The 20,557-nt window shown below is 36.7% G+C and overlaps 1 protein-coding gene across 2 annotated transcripts in view; it reads right to left on the bottom strand.

Annotated features, from left to right (window-relative positions):
* LOC107085985 (voltage-dependent calcium channel subunit alpha-2/delta-1-like) overlaps positions 1–20,557 on the bottom strand; it is a 113,393-nt gene that overhangs the window by 34,915 nt on the left and 57,921 nt on the right. For both annotated transcript variants that reach the window (XM_015376693.1, XM_015376691.1), the window contains exons 7-21: positions 16,519–16,650; positions 15,247–15,316; positions 14,969–15,019; positions 12,758–12,857; positions 7,288–7,446; positions 5,167–5,271; positions 4,994–5,072; positions 4,367–4,416; positions 4,108–4,215; positions 2,860–2,922; positions 1,930–2,013; positions 1,749–1,823; positions 871–942; positions 698–769; positions 555–616 (exon numbers count right to left, since the gene is read on the bottom strand). In XM_015376693.1, coding sequence (XP_015232179.1) covers positions 555–616; positions 698–769; positions 871–942; positions 1,749–1,823; positions 1,930–2,013; positions 2,860–2,922; positions 4,108–4,215; positions 4,367–4,416; positions 4,994–5,072; positions 5,167–5,271; positions 7,288–7,446; positions 12,758–12,857; positions 14,969–15,019; positions 15,247–15,316; positions 16,519–16,650 — 1,282 coding nt within the window. The remainder of the gene's footprint in view (positions 1–554; positions 617–697; positions 770–870; positions 943–1,748; positions 1,824–1,929; positions 2,014–2,859; positions 2,923–4,107; positions 4,216–4,366; positions 4,417–4,993; positions 5,073–5,166; positions 5,272–7,287; positions 7,447–12,757; positions 12,858–14,968; positions 15,020–15,246; positions 15,317–16,518; positions 16,651–20,557) is intronic.

A 20,557-nucleotide genomic window follows, 5' to 3' on the forward strand; every position in this document is an offset into this window, starting at 1 on the left:
ACAGACCTATAGCACATCCCCTACGACCAGAAGTGTATTAGCTGGACTAAATAAAAAAAGGCTCCTCTTTTTCCCAGACAAAAATAAATTTTGTAATTTACAGGGAAGATAAACGAGTCCAGAGAATGCAGAACAGACGTTTCCTCAATGCCAGAAGTTACTAATACCCATTTGATCTTAATGGTATTCCTACATCTGATCTAAACTCTGCAGAGAAAATACAGAAAATCTCAATAAAATATTGGTTTTAATTTTAAATTAAAGAAAAGATCTTAAAGAGATGTAACTGTGTTTGCAGGGTAATAACAGTTTTAAATCACCTAAACAATACTTTAATGGTAATTTAGAGGTAGTTGTATGCTGCACATGTCCTAAAATAGTCTAAAATCTTTTGAACACATTTGAGAAACAACCCCCCATTTAATGCACCAGTGTAATTAAAAGTCAGGTAACTTTTTATAGTGGAAGTTTTGGGTTCATCCAATGAGATCCATTATCCATTTAAAAGTATTACATATGTGTATGAGAAAGCAAGAAGTTAACTTAAATCTAACCTGTAGTCTGTTCCATTCACAGGAGCAAAGGTGTAGGTCCTCTGACCTTGGTCAATGTAGCGCTTAAACGATAACAGTTACAGTTAGTTAATCAGGCTTCCAAAAAAATAAAAATGTATGAACTCAGAAGTTAAAAGAATTACCTCATCATGAGATTTCACCAATGTAGATATAGTGTATTTCCCTGTTTTTCCATTTATCATTTTAGTTCTTATCTGTTTAAAAAACAATTAAGCAAAAATATTAATTATATGAGAACACCAGGGTTTGATTTAAGTTTGTGCAATCATTTAGACAACACATTTATGCTGCAAACCTCCACTTTGATGTCGTTCTCCAATTCTGCATCCAGAAAGTCGAGTGTTACAGGCTCATCAAACTTAGCAGTCTGTGAAAAAAATTAAACTAAATGACTTCTTAGAACTGGTTGGTTATGTGTAGAAAAAGAGGAAAAAATAACAGCAGGTGCTGATCCCTTTATAAAGGTAAGTTTGTGCGTTTTTTAAGCTTTAGAGAGGTATATACTGTAATCAGGAGGAAACACCATGTAATCCCCTGCGACCAACTTCGCAAGTTGTTAAAGGAAAGCACACTAGGGCTGCAACTTACAGATAAAATCCTGTAAGTAGATGATCGAAAACAACAACAAAAAGTTAAAAAGTCTATCAAACGATCTAAAGAAAAACAAGAGAAGCTGCAGAGATCGAGAAAAGCTAAGCTACATCATCCCAAATGCTCAATTAGCATAAAGACATATGGTAGTTGGAGGTACATGTAGTGAACTGGTCAGTAAGTATATGACAATCTAGAAGAAGAACCTGTTTAATGGGACAACAGATCAAAACACATTCAGGTCTTAGAATGGGCCAGTTAAAGCTCAGGCCTAAATCTGACCAAGAATCTGTGAAAATTATTTGAAATTTTTGTTCTTGGGTCAAACAAAGAAGTCTTAAGCTATTTTGCAAAATCTCCATCTTTAGACATATATTGCATGTAGAAGTAAACCATAGTTTCTCCAGCATGTTTGTCCAGATTGGGCAAAAATCAATGCACATAACAGTCAAAATACTCACTACTTATTTTAGTGGTTAATTCTGGCAATATACTGAAAATTAAGTCTTGTTGAACTTTGTATTTGGGCATTGCTTGGTTGCTGGAAAATCTGTTTCTAAAAATAACTGGGATTTTGCTTACCAGTGGCTGAAGATTAGGGTGGAGCAACACATAGCCATTTGGATCAATAGCAAAGTAGTAGCCATTTGGACCAAACTGGGGAAAAAAAGCAACAACAAGAATTAATGACTAAACATCTGCATAAAGAATAAAATGCACAGACACAAGTTAATGCACATTAGTGTGACCTGTGAGTTCTTACTGTGAAACGAGGAGTAAGTCTCTTGATATCTTCCAGGGAGACATCAATAGCCATAACTCCCAGGATGAGCTGGTTTTGTGACTTCTGAGAGAAAACCATAGGAAAAAGAGAGAGGATGTCAGCTGCAGAAAGAGTAACTGTGAGGCTCTCTTATGAGTTCTGTTGCTCTTCCTGGATGAGTTAATTCCCTGGGTGGATTGTGAAGGATTTCAAGGAAATGGTTGCAATAGAAATCTGGACAGTTTCATTCCCAAAAGCTTCATGTGCTGCAGTGAGTCACGGAGAAGGCATTTCCAGACTTGCTTTTAGTCGCACTGGAGGTAGGCTTCGAGTCCTCTGAGGTAGACATGTAGACTCATCTTGAAGCATTTAAGCTACCGGATCATTTCTCACTCTGATCTGCATGATTGATCTATTCTTTAAATTCTGCTGTGTGACATCCTACATTTTCTTTTTGTTGAGAGCTTTGGGGGACCTCTGCGTCAACAGAGCAAACGAGTCAAACCCACAAGAAGCAAGAAGATAAAAGCAAGTATTCATGTTAAGTGTTTGTCTTTTAATCTTTTTATAATCTAGCATGCATCACATTTACAGTCAGAACTACAGTCAGCAACAGAAGACATAAAAAAGATGCCAGAATGAGATGATCTGCATTTTTAATTGTTACCAATTACACCCTGTTGTGATAAAAGCAAAAATGCTATTACACACACCACATGACTTCTACATTCATATTACTTTTCTTGATGAATCTAAAAGGAAACATTAAGAAAAGGAAACTATCACGGTGAAAATCCCCAGTACCAAAGACAAAGACAATTTCTTTATCCATGGTTCATTAAATTTATTTATGATAAAATATGAACAATCTGGTTTGTGTGTTTGGGAAGGTGGTATAATAGTTTTATTTAAAACATATTTGGTGGATACCTTTGAGCCTGTATTGGTCTTGTTGAAGACGGGCATAGTTCCTGTGATTACAAGACCAAGCTCCTGGAAGATAGAAGAGAACATACAGCTAACATACTGGGTTAAACAGTTATTTAAACCATCTAAACATCAAAACCAAAAGGCCTCCATAGAAATCGGTAGAAGGCTTCCCTGGTACTTGACAGATACAAACCTAAAAAGTGTTTGATGTATTTGCATTCAGGCCTTGGTCAATATTTGGTAAAACCAACAAAATAAACTCAAATTAAAAATCTTTTACGTTTACCACTACTCCTGTTACAAAACAAATAGGTTTGATCAATTCTTCTTTGAAACGTAGCCCAAATTAGTTCAGATTGGATGGAAAAAACATCTGTTTTCAAGTCTTGCCTCAGATTGTCTGTTGGATTTTGGGCTGGAACTTTGACAGAGCCGTTCTGACAAATGGCTATGCTCTTATCCATTCAGTATGCAGAATGTTTGGGCTTGCTCTGGCCTAAAGAGAACCTCTTTCTATGTCAGGACAGCCTCAAACAGGTTGTCTGCATGTTTCCCTTACCATGCTCAGACACTGCGTTGACTCCATTGGATGTTCAACACTTGGGAAATTGTTTTATAACTTACTTCTGATGTAAACTCTCCTTTAATGTGATCTCTAACAAATCTTAGTTACATAGGATTGAATTCTGTGATACTAGAGTGAAGGAGGCAGAATGCTAATGCACACCACACTTTAAAATGACATTTTCCTTCTAAAGTGTCAAGAACACATGGAATTTTCCTTTAACAAATTTAAATTTAGCAGCTTTTAAGTAAATACTGTCAAATGGAACAATATTTTTGTTGTTACAGTAGAACCATGTACAGAATTGGCCTTAACAAAAACCTGCAGAACACTCCTTGCAGTTTTGATCAGAAAACTGAATGATTAAATAGTACAGTTCTTTTAAAAATATTTTTTAATCTAAGAAAGTCGATATGGTGTTTTAAATGGTCAGTTTCTGACCGAATAAAATTGGTCAGCTTTCTTATCTGCTGTCGCCTGGCAGTAAATCAAAACTAAAGCATTAACAGCAAAACTTGGAAATTAAGCTTATCTGTTGTTGCTCAAAAATAAGATAACACGACAGCAAATAACTTAAGACTTCTTCACATGAAATGATAAAACTGGTATTGCACCATAGTTTTAGTTTAAAAGTACCCTTATTTACCCTTGAGGTTGTTTTAACACTTCCTGACAGAACATACCAGTGCATCCAGGTAGACGTTTGTCCACTGAACTTCCTTAGCCTTGCTTTTCCTCTTGGACCTGCTGTCAGCTTTAACCATTGGCCGACCCAAAACATCCAAGTACTCCTACCAAAATCACCAGAAAGAAACTTATTTTGCAACCTGAACATCAGTTGTTCTACCACAGGGGGGCAATATGAGCAACAATTTAGGGCGACCAAATGTCAAAGACAGGAAGACAAAAACAGTGAAATAGTAAACTCATCACCGAGTTTACCTGAGTATTCAGCCGAATGGCCCCAATAGATGGAATCTCATAATAGTAACCTACAGAAAACAGAGACATACATTCAACAAAGATCCCTAAGAACAGCATAATTACTTGACTGATGCTATATTAAATCTCCTCCTGTTGTTTTAAAGCAAAAACAAAGTACTAGGAAGATTTCTTGGTATAATGATTTCTTAAAAGGTCTAACATTTGTGAACTTAATTTACAAAAAAACCTAAAAGCTCACATTTAGAATGAAATCTCCCTAAAAAACAGCAATACAACACAATCCTTCTTCCAACCAGCTGTTCTGGTGGCATGCCAGCAAAGTCTTTTGTGTCCCATCATCATCAACAATGAATATGATCCTCTGTATGTAAGCCAATGAATGAGCTTTTTCAAACAAACAACACAGCTGAGTATGACATGAAGCAGATGAATTTTGTGGAAAAGCTCCATTTATATGAACTAATGTAAACTTTTAAGGCATGCAGAGCAAAACACAAACTGTGATTGACTTTTCCTTGTTCATTCCATGGTGAAAAGTAAAAGAGCAATTTATTAATCATGCAAAGTTTCTTTCTAAAACAAAGTCTCTAACCTAAACACCAGGGATCTGATCATTTTGGGTACCTTTATTATTGCAGGCCATCCACTGTATTGGCCCTTTGTCGTAGCTGTGCTGACCCACTGAGAATGTAAAAATGCGCACCTGTAAAGTAAACAAAGTGCAATTAGACTAAATCAAACATGCCGAAAGGGCTGATGACAAAATTTTACTGAGGTGAAAGCAAATAAAGTCCTACCTCTTGCTTAGGGTTGTATTTCTGAAAGATCTCCTCCGCTCTCTCTTCTCCTCCATCAGTGAACAGCATTATAATCCTGTTACAGTTGGCCCTCGACACATTGGCCTGGTCAAAACAAAAGCAATAACTCTTAAATTTGCTCAGTAAAGCTGCTGCATTGATGCTTGAGAAATGATCAATGTGCATGTAGAGAAAGTGCAATATCACAAAGAACCAGTTGAGGGCGACAAATACTAACTCAGTAGGAACACATTATGTCAGATTATTCGCCTTTATTAGAAATTTAGGATGGTGAGTGAACATGAGTTCACTCATGCAAAGATAATTTATAAAAAGGGTCTAAAAATTATAAAACACCTCTGGTTAAACAACTCAAAATAAAGTCCTGTGTTCAGAATTTGATCAGGTTAAACATTCAGCATATTTAAAGTGTTTATTTTTATCATCTCAAAGTTCAGATTTTTGGTTTTATTCCTTTGTTTTCACAGCAAAGCAAAGGCAGTTTTTAAAGCATTGGGAGAATCTGTATAAACCCTTTCCATCAGAAAAAAGGAGGCCAAAGATTGCCAAGGCATTATGTGAATCAATGTACAAAGTGAAGACAGTCTCCCCAAATGTAGAATATATGGTGCCACAATGAAATGAGTAAAACAGGGAACTAGACAGGGAAGTTGCAATATAGGTCTATGGCAGCATTAAGAGCTGCTGTGCAGTTCAAGTGACAGGTGGTTAAAAAAAATTTGCCATATTGTTTTCCAAAAACATGTTGTAGGGTTCGAAAAAGCGTGAGATAAAATTTTACCATACAAAAAACGTGATTTAGGGCAGCTATTTTTTTTAGCTGGAACTACAAGGACTTTAGTCAAAGTTTAGAGATTAACAGTTCTGAAAACTTTAAGAGTTCTAGCATTTACATTTTAGCCAACCAATAACTTTTGGCATGACAAACCAAAGTCAACATCTATATCATCACAAAAAGAAAGATTTTTTTTTAGTTAAGCCAGGCATAAACTGTACATGTTTTTGCCCTTTTTAAGGCGAATTCTCAAGAATGTCTTTTGATCAGGCCCACTTTCAGCCTCATCGTGTGTGCTGTGTCGTGTAGCATATAGCGGGTAACGAGGGGTGATCAGCCTCTCACGATCACCTCCCAGTCAGGAAATGTAAGGTTGGGAGAAAATCAAACATGTTTGAAATTCAGTCAGCTCTTATGATATACCAGGACCTCAAGCACTGTGCATGTGCAAACAAGGGAGCTCTTCTTCTTCCAGATTGACAAGTCTGACCAGCACCATCTCTCAGCGCTGAGTCCGACGTGAGGTTTTTGGACGTGCAGTTGGAGCAGGTAGATCGCATCAGTGTTCATTGATTTCATTGTACAGATGGAAAGTATTGTATAGCGTATGCCGGGCCTAATAGGGCAGCCATAAGCAAAATAAGAATAAAGCTGATACTGTGATAGTTTCAGGGATATACATGGGAGATGCCTTTGCAAACTGAAATGCAGTATTAAAGGGTTTTTACAGGGAAGACCAGATACATTTTGTCAAACCATGATTTGTTACATTGATGGATGTATACCAAAAACACATGAATATAATACAGCCAAAATGTGGTTCCCTGACATATTGGTTTAGGGGGACCAACTTAAACGTACAGGACATCAGCTCCTGGAGACTTAAGAAATTCCACTTCATAAAAAGACCCAGATCTAATGAATAGTTCAATACCAGACCTCTTCAGAAGTGGTGGTTAGAACAGTAATTTATTTAGCTTTATTAAGGCAGGGTCATAACCAAAGCACTAATAAATCTGGGCATACATACAGGGAAAGGCAAAGTTATTTAATCATAAAGCTCTATTGATTTTAATTCATTTTTCACTTTAGTTTTAGAGGTTGGAGGTCATATTCGATATGGAAATAATCAGAAAAGATTTGTTCTGGTTTTATTTTGTTTTAGAGAAAAATCTGGCATTTTAGCAGAGGTGTATAGACCTTTTACAGCCACTGCGTATCACCAACTCTTGTGTTTTCAAAGGAAATGGGTGTTACATAAAAATATATCAGCCACCACTTAAAGGCACCATGTAGCAAGTGAATAAAGTCCACACACACTTTACCTGTGCAAGCTGTGCGAAGGCAAGCTCAAAGCCACTGGTGTAGTTGGTGATGCCCTCAGCTTTAAGCTTCTGCACAGCATCCTTCAGGATCCTTTTGTTCCTCACATTGGCCTGCACCAGGTGCTCAAAGCATGCTACAGGCTTGGCGGTTTTGTTGAACTACAGGTGGATAAGGGAAGGAGGGTTGACGGGAAGAACAGGGAAGGCACTTGCACATATTTTCTATTAAATATGTGTTGTTTTTTTCCTTTGTTACAGTGTCCCTTAAACATATATGATAAACTATAAGTAGGGTGAAAGATTGAAATGGCAGTTAAACGTAAAATCCAACAATGGCAGACAACCATGTTCAAGAGATCTACATACTAACACAAACTGACATGTATAAAATGAAAAAATAGGGTAAATGTAATCAAAGTTCACAGACCGAAGGAAGCTAAAAGAACAAAAGGAAGGATTTGAAGGAAAGATTGAAGGAATGTGAAAACAGTGGCACATGGAGGTAAAAAAGAGCAAAAACAAAGAGCTTAATACTTATAGGAGGAGAACTAGTTAAATGAACACTACATATATAAAGTAACTCAAAGTTAATACTGGTGAATTGCTAATGTTGGGGAACAGAGTGAAGAGAGTCAATCCACACACAAACACACAGCATCTATTGGGTTTAGAAATGGCTCATTAGTACTTAGCATCTGTTTTGGGGATCTTTTTGAATATCCAATTATCATTACAGTCTAAACAGAAAAAAATCTCTGACCTACACAAGTAACTATTTCTTATGTATTATAATAAAAAAAATTTATGACTAATACACCCAATTCTTCTCAGTTTTCCTTGGTTTATATTTTTAGAAAATATGTGATCTTATGTCAACTTCAAAGCATTTAACATACTCCAACATCTAGAATCAAATACAAACAAAATGTACAATCTGAATCTGCCAATTCAAGGGAGCATCTAAAACATGTTAGACTGCCAATGACAAAACCAATATTGGAAGAATACCTGTTTGCAGCAAGAGATGAAATTGATGTTCATAGATACTATTGAAAATGACTGCATGTAATCCATTTCTTAAAGATGAAAGGTCAAAGATGATAGTCTCCAGATATGGCAAAACCGTGCACTGAAAGACCTTATATTATTAATAATATTATCTTTTATATTTTTGCACAAAGAAATCTTTGAAAATAATTCATCTCTTTCCTTCTACTTTAGTTTAAAATTCCACCTTGTGTTGGTCTATTATATATATAATCCAAATTAATTAGTTTAAACTAAACTTTGTAGCTGTACTCTAACAAAGACAAATGTTTCTAAATAGTTCAACCTGAAAGGCAACACATCTTGTGGTTGAGGGCTGTATCAATTACTACTAATCACAACCAGACTAACAATTAAATTAATAAAAAAGGTTTAACTGAAATTAGAATCTTAAGAACCATCTCCTTTAAATACTAAGTGCATTAAAATCTATAAAAGTCATTGCAGAAAAGATAAAAATGCTTTTTGGTTTATTAGTTTTAATATGATTGATTGAAAGCAAAGTATGAATTAACTCAGGGCCATGCTGAATAGTATCACATCAGTACTTGGACCAAACCCAAGAACATAAAACAGATTATGACAAAAGACCATTTTCCAGTGTTCCACACAAACAAAAACAAACACAATCCAGTTTCTTTAATACGTGAAACAAAATGTTATCCATGGATAATTTGGAAAGCAAATTTAAGTTCCCAGACATGAGAAGGGACTGCAGGGAGGACAAAGAAGAAGCAATTAGGATAAAGGAGTTGCTGGAGAGCGAATGTTGGATCCTAGTACACAACCTACTCTGAGCCAAGAAACTGGAGGGATGCATTAAGCTGAGATGTTGCATGCTTTGATGGCAGTATGTATAGAGCGCAGGAGCTCACTACAAGATCCTATAGTGTAACAATACTGATCAAACAATGTGCACTTCCTAAATAAAGCATCTAGATGAGCCTAAATTGAAGGCTTTTTAAAGTAGCTTTTATATTCTTGTTACACAAAAAAGGCTTTTAAGAGGAATAAGCCATAGGTAGATTGCAAAAAGAGGAAAACAGTTACATTTACTGCAGAAACAGTAATTAGTGTTCAGATGTTTGACACTATAGCGATTTCTGTATCAAACCAAATCTGCACAATTGCCTCCAATTTGTCTGGGCAACAGCTCACAAACATTGTGAACTGGAGGAAAATGTTCACCCTTTGAACTGTTATTTTTCTTTATAAAAGTAATATAGCTCTGGAGCAGAAATGCTTTGGCTGGCAGTCATTGGAGCTTTAAATTGTGATGGATGAAGGCTTCCTCAGTTCGAATACCAGGAAACCTTTGGTACTTGAGATCTCTATCAAATCGCAATTTGCCAAGGAAGGCATTTTCCATTCCATCCCATAGAGTTAAAATGTGGCAGAGGGACACAGCGTTGATTTATTTTGCAAAGGGTTTAAAGCGGCTTTCAGGGTTTGAATTGAACATTTTTTCTCACTCAGACATACTTGGACTTGGGCATCCTTCTCGATGGCCATTTGATAAAACCTACAGTTAACGTAAATGGCAGTGAAAAGTAAGACATATTTGTATCACCTACAGAGATCTTCTGCTTTTATCTTTTTAAACAAAAACATTTATACTACATAAAGATAGCCTGAGAAAATACAAAAAGGTTTTTGTTTACACTTTTGATGATTTTATTAATGAAAAAAAATCCAAACCAACCACAATCTACATAGAAAAGCAATTCACCCCTTGATATACACTGCAAAAAATAAAAATCTAAAGTATCTAGTATCTAAAATATAAATCTAAGTAATTTTTTTCTTAAAATAGAGTATTTTTTCTTGAATTGAGATAGTAAGATACTTTCCCAATGGAACAACACAATTTACATTTTCAACAATAAAAACCAATTGGTCGTTTTTTGCAGTTTTAGTTTAGGCCATAGAACTTGGAATCCTGAGGTTGTGGGTTCAAGCCCCACTCCCACAGACTGCCACTGTGGTTCTCTGGGTAAGACCCTTAACCCAACACTACTCCCGGGCGCACCACGATGGCTGCCCACTGCTCACCAACGGGATGAGCTTCGTTGCTCTGTACTTGTGACAGTGTAATGACAATAAAATAGGGTGACCTAAGTGTCCTCCTTTTCAGACACCCTGAATAAAAACACTGGAAAAAAAACAAACAATTTAAACAGAACCTGTCTGGCAACACAGTGTAGGGCATCAGATTGCAAAAGCAAAACATCATTCTGGAATTTAATGTGATTTAAAGTTGTCAAACCTTTGTTCTAAAAACGGATTGCAATAATGTATATCTACAACTAAACGGAACAGTGAGAGCCCCACCAAAAAAAGCTCACCAGCAGTTAACAACTTTAAACTTGTCAATTATGCTTGAAATCCCTCCCGTGTTACAGAATTAATAGAAATCTGCCAAAGAAGATTCCTGCAGAGTGATGTAAAAACTCACTACTGTTTTTTTTCGAAATGCAAGGAATTAATAACCATGATTCTCTTCACATCCAAGGAAGCAGCATGTGATCAATAAGAACAGCTTACAGGTAAGAAAAATATAAAAAAATAGAACGGTAATGTTACGAGAAGCTACAATGAGAACCATGAACAGCTATTAGGTAATGACGCAACAACATCACTTATTACAGGAGTTCATCTTCCTGCTCTATCGAGGTTGGCGACCTCAACAGCTTTTTTCCCTAGAGGTAAAAAATAAAAAAGCTCCCAATCCATTCCTACACACCCACATAGAAGGTCTATAAACAGACCCTTCAACAACTCCACAAACATACCCTTTTGCCCCAAAGACCCCCTGCCTACACTTAAGATCACTGCAGAAAGTTTTAAAAAGCTCCAGGACCTGATGGTGTTTTCCCTCTTCTGCCTGAGAAACTAAGCTGACAAAATGGCTCCAACATCCCTCAGATCCTTAATTGACATGGAGCCAACTGTAAGATAGCCCAGAGGAAGGCAAGCCAACCAAAATGGCTGTGAGTGAATACAGTATAGATATGACAGGGTGAAAATCTGAAGCATGTTTTTAATCAGTATAATCTGGCTGTGTATGAATTTCAGAAGCCAATGGCAGCACACTGAGAGTTTGAAATTAATTTAGCAACTTAAGCTGTTTCCAAACTAAAGATGAGGAACTGATTTAATCATGACTAAAATTAACAAATGGTAGCTTCCATTGAGAACTGTTGTGTAGAGCTGGTTATGTGATAAGTAGCAGGCTTTTGTCCATATTTTATATTTTCTAAGTCTCCTTTATGGTTTTGATAAAACTGTAGAACTGTGTTTCTCAGTCTAGGTACTTTGGGTTTAAGCATTTCTGAATTGCATGCTTCCCTCTGACAACATTTAGCCTTTTATTAGATGTTTTTTGACAAAATGCCTATTTTCACTTTCCCTTCAAATGCAAAATCCTGGCAGTTTTGTCAAAGTGAGCCCCTTTACTTGAGGACAAATCTCTATCCCTGATTGGTCAGTTGCTGACAAGCCTCCAGGACCGACTGACATGTCGCCTTGCTTCAATTCTTCTGAGTTGTGTGAGGATCCCTTTATGCTTAAAGTGTTCCACCCAAAGAAATTCCAAGAACACACCAACTCCATTCCACTCACCATCCTCAAAAACACCGTCTACAGTGGACCTCGTACCACGCACCATTTTGTCTTTGGACCACAGATGGTTCTCAAGCATAGACAATATTTATAAGAAAGCCGAGCAGAGACTGTAACTCTTGAAGCAACTTAAGAATAAGCTCCCAGAACGGCCATTTTACAAGAGTTCCTACATCTATACCTGTTGTGTTTGGCTTGTTCATAAAGTAGAACAGGTACAGACTCCAATGAACAACTGGGCCTGCAAAGAGAATCATCCAGACTGACCTTCACTCCATCCAAGGCCTGTACAGGGTACAGTCAGGAAAGAGTTGCTAAATTCTCTGCAGATACAACAAATTCTGTAAGCAAATTTGTCCACACTTTAACCTTAAGGTAAGGTCTACAAAGTGCTATATGTAAAAAAAAAAAAAAGAACACACATTTTCTTCCCTGAGGCTTTCATAAGAAACAGCTATACATACACATGCATGTACATAATGTTTATTTTAGTAATTTTATTTCTTCTGAAGTGTATATACATATTTGAAGTCTTCTGTGAACCAATGAAACCCAAGTAAAGCTCCTTGCTTGTGGACATAATCTTTGCCATTAAAGGAAATTCAGATTCTATTAACTGGTGATTACTTTTTTAAATAGACCAGGTAGGTTTAGAAAGCTTAGCTTTCTGGTAAACTGAAATATTTGCTAAAAAATGCTCTAATCCCTTTTCCTTAAATTAAATGTGTTTGATCATATGTTTTTATAAAAACATGCAACTGGGAAATAAAAATGCCATCACTACATTGATGTGAGTACTCACAGAAACCACGTTTACAAAGTCATCATCAGAGAGGGTCTCCAGCATCTTGTGGACGGATTGTTTGATCAGTTTAAGGGTGAGACCAGAAACACTTCCACTCCTGTGGTAAAGAAATTGTTAAAGAAAAATGTAAGTTGATGCCCGAAACACATGCAAGTTTGACTTAATCTAAAGTAACATCCAACAAAACAGAAATTATTTCTTTTTATAGACAGACAGAAGCTTGTAAACGAAACTCTTAAGCAAGTACAGAACTCAACTCTAGAACTACGGTATACAGGTAGATTTCCAGCATAGAAATTGTATCGATGGATCGACAAAGGTTAAACTCTTAGATATTGAGGTTTACAATTTGGCAACATCTATTTACAATTAAGCACTGATTTAAAAGCACAGAATATGTGCAACTGGAATTTCTACCTATAGTTTTAACACAGACTGAATTAATTTTAGAAGTAAATTGTAAGGTATTGTCTGGCCATGGAGTCTAAGTGATTTGCTATCATTTCATTGATTAGAAAAACTAAATCCAAATGTGAGAAAATATTTTGACATCACACCAATTACAATGTCAATACAATCATTTTCAAAACAAATCAAGGACACTGTCAGTGTTCTGACAAAATCCATAAAATAAATTAATAAAAAAATATTATTACAGTATCTTTTCTGTCTAAAAAATGTTATATTAGGGCTAAAATAAAAAAATGGTTAATTAATTAATTAATTAATTAATCATGATTAAATATGATTGAAATAATGGTCAACAAGTAGTAGTCATTACATGGGTAAAAGTTTCACCTGGTTTAATTTCGCAAAAAGTATTCTTTAAGCAATCTTTGGCTATCTGTTCATTAGTTAATTAATCAAAAATATAATTAACAGATTAATCAATTTGCAAAATAATCGTTAGTAATAGGGCTGCAATTAACGATTTATAAAAATCTTTATTTACTAATTAACAAATTTATTAAAAAACATCCCAGTTGCAATCCCAAAAACCTGGGGCACCACCAACAAATTTACACAAAGAATAATTGGGATTATTTCGCATAAACAACTTTATAAATGTAGCTGTAGTATTTGCTGTAATTTATTAACTGCTTTCAAAATTAAACAGAAATATGCAAGTCAAATACTGCACAGGTTTCTTGATCTTTACAACACAGAATGGCTGCAAGAAATCAGCAGCTCAGTAATGTACAGTAGTCAGATAACTAGTAACATTTACAAAGAAAATGGAATTGTTCGATGAAGCCAGTGAATTTATCTTGTCTCCTCATACAATAGGTGATATGAAGGAGTCATTTTTTTCCTTTTTCAATTGTCGCTACTGTAGAAAAAGACCAAAATTATGACAATTTGGGTTCAGAATTTCTCTATAAGGAAAAAAATGTTTAAGGCTTTTGTGCACCTATCTTGTTAAACAGCAGGGAAATATTCCTTCTTCCCAGAGTGACATTGTACATTTTTGAACATGAGTCACATTTTGGAAAAATTATTTCTTAAAACAACTGTATGAGTGTCACTGATTTTCTAAAAGATGACCAATAGATTTTAAATAATTACCAGAAACAAGACCGAAATACGTAATCATTTTTCTGACTGAACTGCAGGGATCAGACTTCCTTTTTAAGTAGATTTTAAATTGTTTCCACTTAAGCTGCAACTAATCAGTTTGTACACATTTATTGCCCAGGGTAAATGGGTCCACTTGTGCATCCATTCCTGCATAATCATCCACGCCTTACAAAACTGATTGGATATAAGTCAGATCATATACAGCAATTTATTTTTTTGCCATATATGATCTGAGGGAGTTGGTATACAGCTGAGGGAGTTGTTATTTTTGTGTAAATCATTTTATAAATGAAATGTGTTTTTATTAAAACATGTTTTTAAAATAATGCTTAGATCTCCAGTTAGAAAGAACAACTATCAACTCTTGTATTGCTCTAGGAGTCCTTCATGGACCTTGAGGTTATAATAAACTCAAAGTTCCAGCCTTAAATCACTGTAGGAAATGACTGGACTGCAAATAATGAGGCTGGCCAGTGCTCTGGCTGCTTTTTGTTAGTCAGTGTCACACATGAGCTTAGTGCCCCGCTGCCCAGCGGGATGAAGCTGCTCAGAGTTAGCATCGGGGCCTCCTGGCGTGTCACAGAAAATCCAATCTGACTGTAATATATGAATCATAAGGTTGTCACTCACGCATCTACCAGGATCAGCATGTCCTTGGGTGACGCCGCCCCCTGAATGTACCTGGTGAGTAATACAAGAAACAAACAGAGAAATTGGAGAACACACATAAAAAGGCCGTAAAATAAATTTTATTCTCAGGGCCATAAAGCTGTATTAAATCTTCTCAGACTAGACTCCACTAGAAAGCAGATTTGATGTCACTGAATTATGAAAGACAACAATATTTTTAACTAACAAGCATTTGTGCGTATCTGCATGACTTTCTATAACTCGGCCGATGAGCTCACCAAGGTCGCCTGCGTACGTCATACAGGTCAATCTTGTCAGGCGCACTTCTCTTGTCGATCCAGGGGGAGGCTGTAAGTTGGCAGAGTAAAGTGTTTACTTCACAGTCAAGTTCTTCGGGCTCAACCAAAATAAAATGGATTTAACACAACTTCATTTAAAATGCAATTCTATCATTTCAGTCCTTCATTATAATGAATGGATTAAAACTTTTGCATTAAGCTTAGGCCATTTTTTTTTTAAGATCGATCTGATTTGTTCTAAATTAAATGCATCATCACTCACCCCTATTTCCATTGACTTACATTCATTTTGCATTAACTGTATGGCTTAACCCAGAACCTTACCCTTTAACAACATATTCCTAACCCTAACCTAAACTCATTTCATAACTTCATTCAAAACTGAACCACCAACCCAAGAAGAGGACCTTCCCTCGAGCGGCTGCAATAAAACACAAGGCTATACTGTAAGTCCCCACAGTATAGCCTCGTCCTGGGAAACTGGCCTTACACTGTCTGACGAGGTAAGAAATATATGGCCACACACTCACTATACTGCGAGATTCTGTGTTTTTATTTTATTAATACAATATTGGTTTATTACATGACACATAGGAATTGCAAATATAAATGTTAGACTAAAAAGTTTACAACTGACAATATCATGTCAGTGATGAACAATTTCAAGCAAGTTGTAATTAATTCCTTCAAGCTGCCTTGCACTTTTTGCATATGGATAAAGCCAAACCATTTCCATACAATTATTATTATAATTATTATTATCATCACCATCGTCACCACAGCCATTTCTTTTTTTAGGTCCCGTGTAGATTTTTATTGAGCAGTCTGATAAAATACTGTAAAGACACCAAATCCTTCAATCTGAGTTTTTAAGCAATTCTTATTTTGAAGTTCTGAAGGATTCTTATTTCTCTATATACTATAGCTGGGGATGCAGTCTTTTCATGACTGTTTATGTTTGTAAATTATTGTTTTATCAACCTAAAGTAAAACAAAATCTTTACCATGAAATAGGCAACTAAAATAATTGGTTGATAAGTTGAGGGGCAGCAACAAGGGACAGGATCAGTTCTACAGGGGCACTGACCCCTATTGGCTCTTGTTTAGAACTGTCCATGTCTTTAAGAAATATAATAAACAGCATTCAAACATTTTTTTCTCCTTTTTTTATTTTTTTCATATAAGAAGAAAGCCATCATTTAAAAAATTCTGCTTGTCTGTATTCATCAGTCTGGACTTAAGTGGGCTTACCTGGGTAATACCGAGCCAGTCCAGTTGCAGAGCCAAATACCTGCCATAGCAGTGACTCATCTTCCTCTTTGTTTTTCCGGAAAACATCATCCAAGGCATCTGTCCAGTTTAGCTCATTTAAAATAATGGTGGCTGGAAGAACAAAACAATTAGATTAAGTCATTGGTGAAATAGTATAAATTTGGTGAGCAGAGATTTATATGTTTTTACAAAAACAGAATTAATACATAGATAGAAAACAGTAGTGCAGTAACAGACTACTGACTGTGACTGCTGAGAGAAAACCGTCTCATGATATCTAAACTGACACAAGTCTCCTTTCATAATATCTTTTTTCTTCTTTTTTTTATACTGCTCTCAAAACATCAACTTGTGCAGCAGTAGAAAGGGGCCAAAACACGAGATTCTGAACAATTCCATCTGACATTTCTGGAAGAAGATACAATCTACAGAATAGTCTGTATAACCTAAAAGCTTATCATTCCAAAAATCTAGCTTGAGTTTTTAATCCCTGTTATTGTAAAATACCCAGAGCTGCAGATTTAAGATCAGAATGAGGCTGGGTATGACTTGTTTAGGTGTACAGAGATCAGTTTGGTACTTTTGATATGATAAGCTAAACAAGACTTTAGACTACAATGAGTGACACGGCACTCAGTTAGATAAATAAAACATGTGAGGGACTTCAGTGTGTCATTTTGGAGTCTGTTTGCTGCTGTTGGCATTCTTCTGATGAGAGCTTTGCTATTTAAATGTATTTAGAGGGTTTGAGAATGTTTGGAGCTCTGTTCCTAGCCTCCACACTGCAGTTTCCTCAGAAAACAGTTTTGTAAGAGTACTTAAGTGATGCGGAAAAAAAGTTAGTCTGTTTGACAATTCTACTCTTTATTTCTAAAAGCCTTTAAAATTCTTTACATTCACAATCCTATCCTTTTTTTTCTTCCTTTTTAAGCCCTACTCCTCTCAATGGTCAATGACTTTAAATTTACACTAGGGCTGCAACTAATGATTATTTTGCAACTTGATTAATCTGTCAATAATTTTTTCAATTATTAATTTGATAGCCAAAGGTTCCTTAAAGAAGAATTTTTATCAAATTAAACCAGGTGAATCAAACTTTTCCACCAATGGAGTTCTGGAAAGAGCATATTGACAGACGAAAAAGATTTTTATCTTAAATGCCAAATATTTACGTATTTTTTATGTAATTTTAATATAATTATTACTCCAAGTGGGTTGCTCTGTCAGCTAAAGGCATGTTTTAGAGTCTCTATACTACAGTTAATGTTTAATAAATGATTAAATTAGTTGACAATTATTTCAGTAATTGATTAATCAGATTTTTTTTCAGACCCACTTTACACCATTATAATAAACAATCCATTACACCTTTGTTAAGGTCCATTTTCAACCCCATGGATTAAGGATGAACTTTTGTCAATACACTCAATGCCTTGTAAGAACACTGCAATTCAAAGAGTGCCCCAGTAATAATCATACTTGTCATCTTCCACTTCATCTGGGACCTGATTGAAGGGGCAGCAGTGCCAGCAGTCTCCCAGACTTCCCTCTCCACAGACAACTCCTACAGCTCTGGTTGGGGGAAGCCAGAAGCACTCCTGTGCCAGCTAGGAGACATAGTCCGTCCAGCATGTCCCAAATCATCCTCTTGGCCTTCTTCGAGAGGAATATACCTGGAACACCTACCGAGGAAGGTATCCAGGAGAACAGGGACAAAGATGTTAGAGCCACCTCAGTTGGCTCCTTTCAATATGAAGTGCCTCTACTCCAAGCCTATCCCAGATGACAAAGCTTCTTGCCCTTTTTCTAAGGTAGTGCTCAGCCACCCAGCGGAGAAAGCTCATTCCGACAGCATCTGTGTTATATCAGCAGCACCGATCGGTCTCTGATCTCCTGCTCCATTCTCCTCCGTTCATGAACATGACCCCAACATACTTGAACTCCTCCAATTGAGGCAGGAACTCTCCTCCTAACTGAAAGGGACAAGCCATATTTTTCTGGTCGAGAACTGTGGCCTAGGACTTGGAGTAGCTCATTTCCATCCTGTCCGCTTCATATATGGCTGAGAATTGCTCCCTTTCATTTTTAGCATTTTATAGAACATCTTAGGGCCCCTTTTCTGTTTTCCTTAGATTTGGTTGAGCCAAATCTCATTGCAGGCTGCAAACCACCCCAGTACACGCTATAGGTCTTGGCAGGAGGGAGCCCGCAGAACCATGTAATTTGCCAAAAACAGGGATGCAATTCACTAGTTCCCAAACCAGACCCCCTCTAGCCCTTGGCTGGGAGTAGAAATCCTGTCATTAAAGGTTAAAAACAGGATGGGTGATGGAGGGCAGCCGAGTTGGAATCCAACATGAACTGGAAACAGGTCAGTGTTAATGCTGACCTACCTCCTGCTCTGCTTGTACAGACACCGGATGGTGTACTCCTGAAGTGGCCCCCAGACAGCAACATGAGCAACACGGTCAAATGCCATCTTCAGGTCCAAAACGCACATGTGGGCTAATTGGGTAAACCCCCAAGCACCCTGCAGAGGGTGTACAGCTGGTCTACTGTTCCACAGCAGGTTTGACAATCAGGCGGACCCTTCCATCCAGCACCCTTGCATTGACCTTACTGGGGAGGCTGAGAAGTGTGATCCCCTATAGTTGGAACAAGCTCTATGGTCCCTCTTATGCAGGGGAATCAAAACCCCAGTCTGCTAATCCAGGGGCACAGCTTTTAATACATTAGTTCTGCTGGTTTACCTGACATAACTAACCAGATGTGTCTAAACAAAAAAAAAATTTAACAAGATGCAATGCTATGTGTTTCTTTAAAGCAAAAAATAAAGTGCAAAAAAAAAAAAAACATTTTTTTTTCTTTTTCTTATATTTAGGGTCTCAGACATCCATCACAAACACACATGCCTAATATAGCAGGTTCATATGCAGGGCTGAAGCCGTAGCTTTCATGTTGTGGCAATCCAATCCAGGCTGAATGCTAAAACAAATCACAGTTTCAGTGTAAACATATCCATCTGTGAAGTGACGTGCCTGTTGCTTGCTCGAGGTCACTGTGGCGAGAGGAAGAGAGGTGTCACAACAGAGATGCAAGAGCTGGTCGGCTCTAGTTGTCAGCAATGGCTCCCGAGGGATTTCAGAGGGTAACACGTGCAAGTTTGAATGTTTACATACTTAGAGCGACAAGGTTGGATCACTGTCTCACAGAAAATGTGGTTCAGAGTAGTTTTTTTCCCCTCTAAATGTAAAAAATATATAAAATCAGTGCTTAATATCCACATTTTTTGGACAGTGGACAGGAAGGATATTTGAAGAAAGAATCTCTGTCTGGATGGATGATATTTGAGAAAAGAAAACTCACTGAAGCAGCAAAAGAAAAATAATGAAACAAAGCTGCAAACACACCATTAAACACTGACAGTATTCATTCTACCTGATCACCACGTTTGATCAGGTACAGGAAGGGCTACAGTACACGGTCAAATCCTCCTCCAAGTCAGGTGGTATCTTTAGATAGATTCAATTCAACCAACTGCAACATAAGCTGGATTCAAATGGCAGATCTTGATGCTTATTTGGATTTTTTTTGTTGAAATTTAATTTTAATGTGTGTTTGTTAATAATACTTATTATATGTGGCCAATTTTCAGACCTCTGTGAAAACATTTAATTACGTTTCTAACCCTGTATCAGAAAAATGCAACTTTAGGAAATTTGTTGACGTTTTTTTTTCATGACGATAACAAAAACTGACGAGCTAAACATGGATCTTTGAAGACTAAAACATGACTAGTCATAGGTGTGAGTTTTTGTCAATAGCTACGTTTACATGGACACAACTAATCGGATTGAAGGCCTGATCAGATCAAAAATGTTTCATGTAAACATATCAAACTGAAGATTCTAATCCAATTCGGTCCGATCGGATCTAAATTTAATTCCGAATGAGAGAGGTGGTTTTTGCCGATCGCCATTCCGATTGGCGTCCATGTAAACACCCATTCGGATCTTAA

Source organism: Cyprinodon variegatus, unplaced genomic scaffold (genome assembly GCF_000732505.1).
Source record: "Cyprinodon variegatus isolate N-32 unplaced genomic scaffold, C_variegatus-1.0 Scaffold139, whole genome shotgun sequence".
NCBI classification, from domain to species: Eukaryota; Metazoa; Chordata; class Actinopteri; order Cyprinodontiformes; family Cyprinodontidae; genus Cyprinodon; species Cyprinodon variegatus.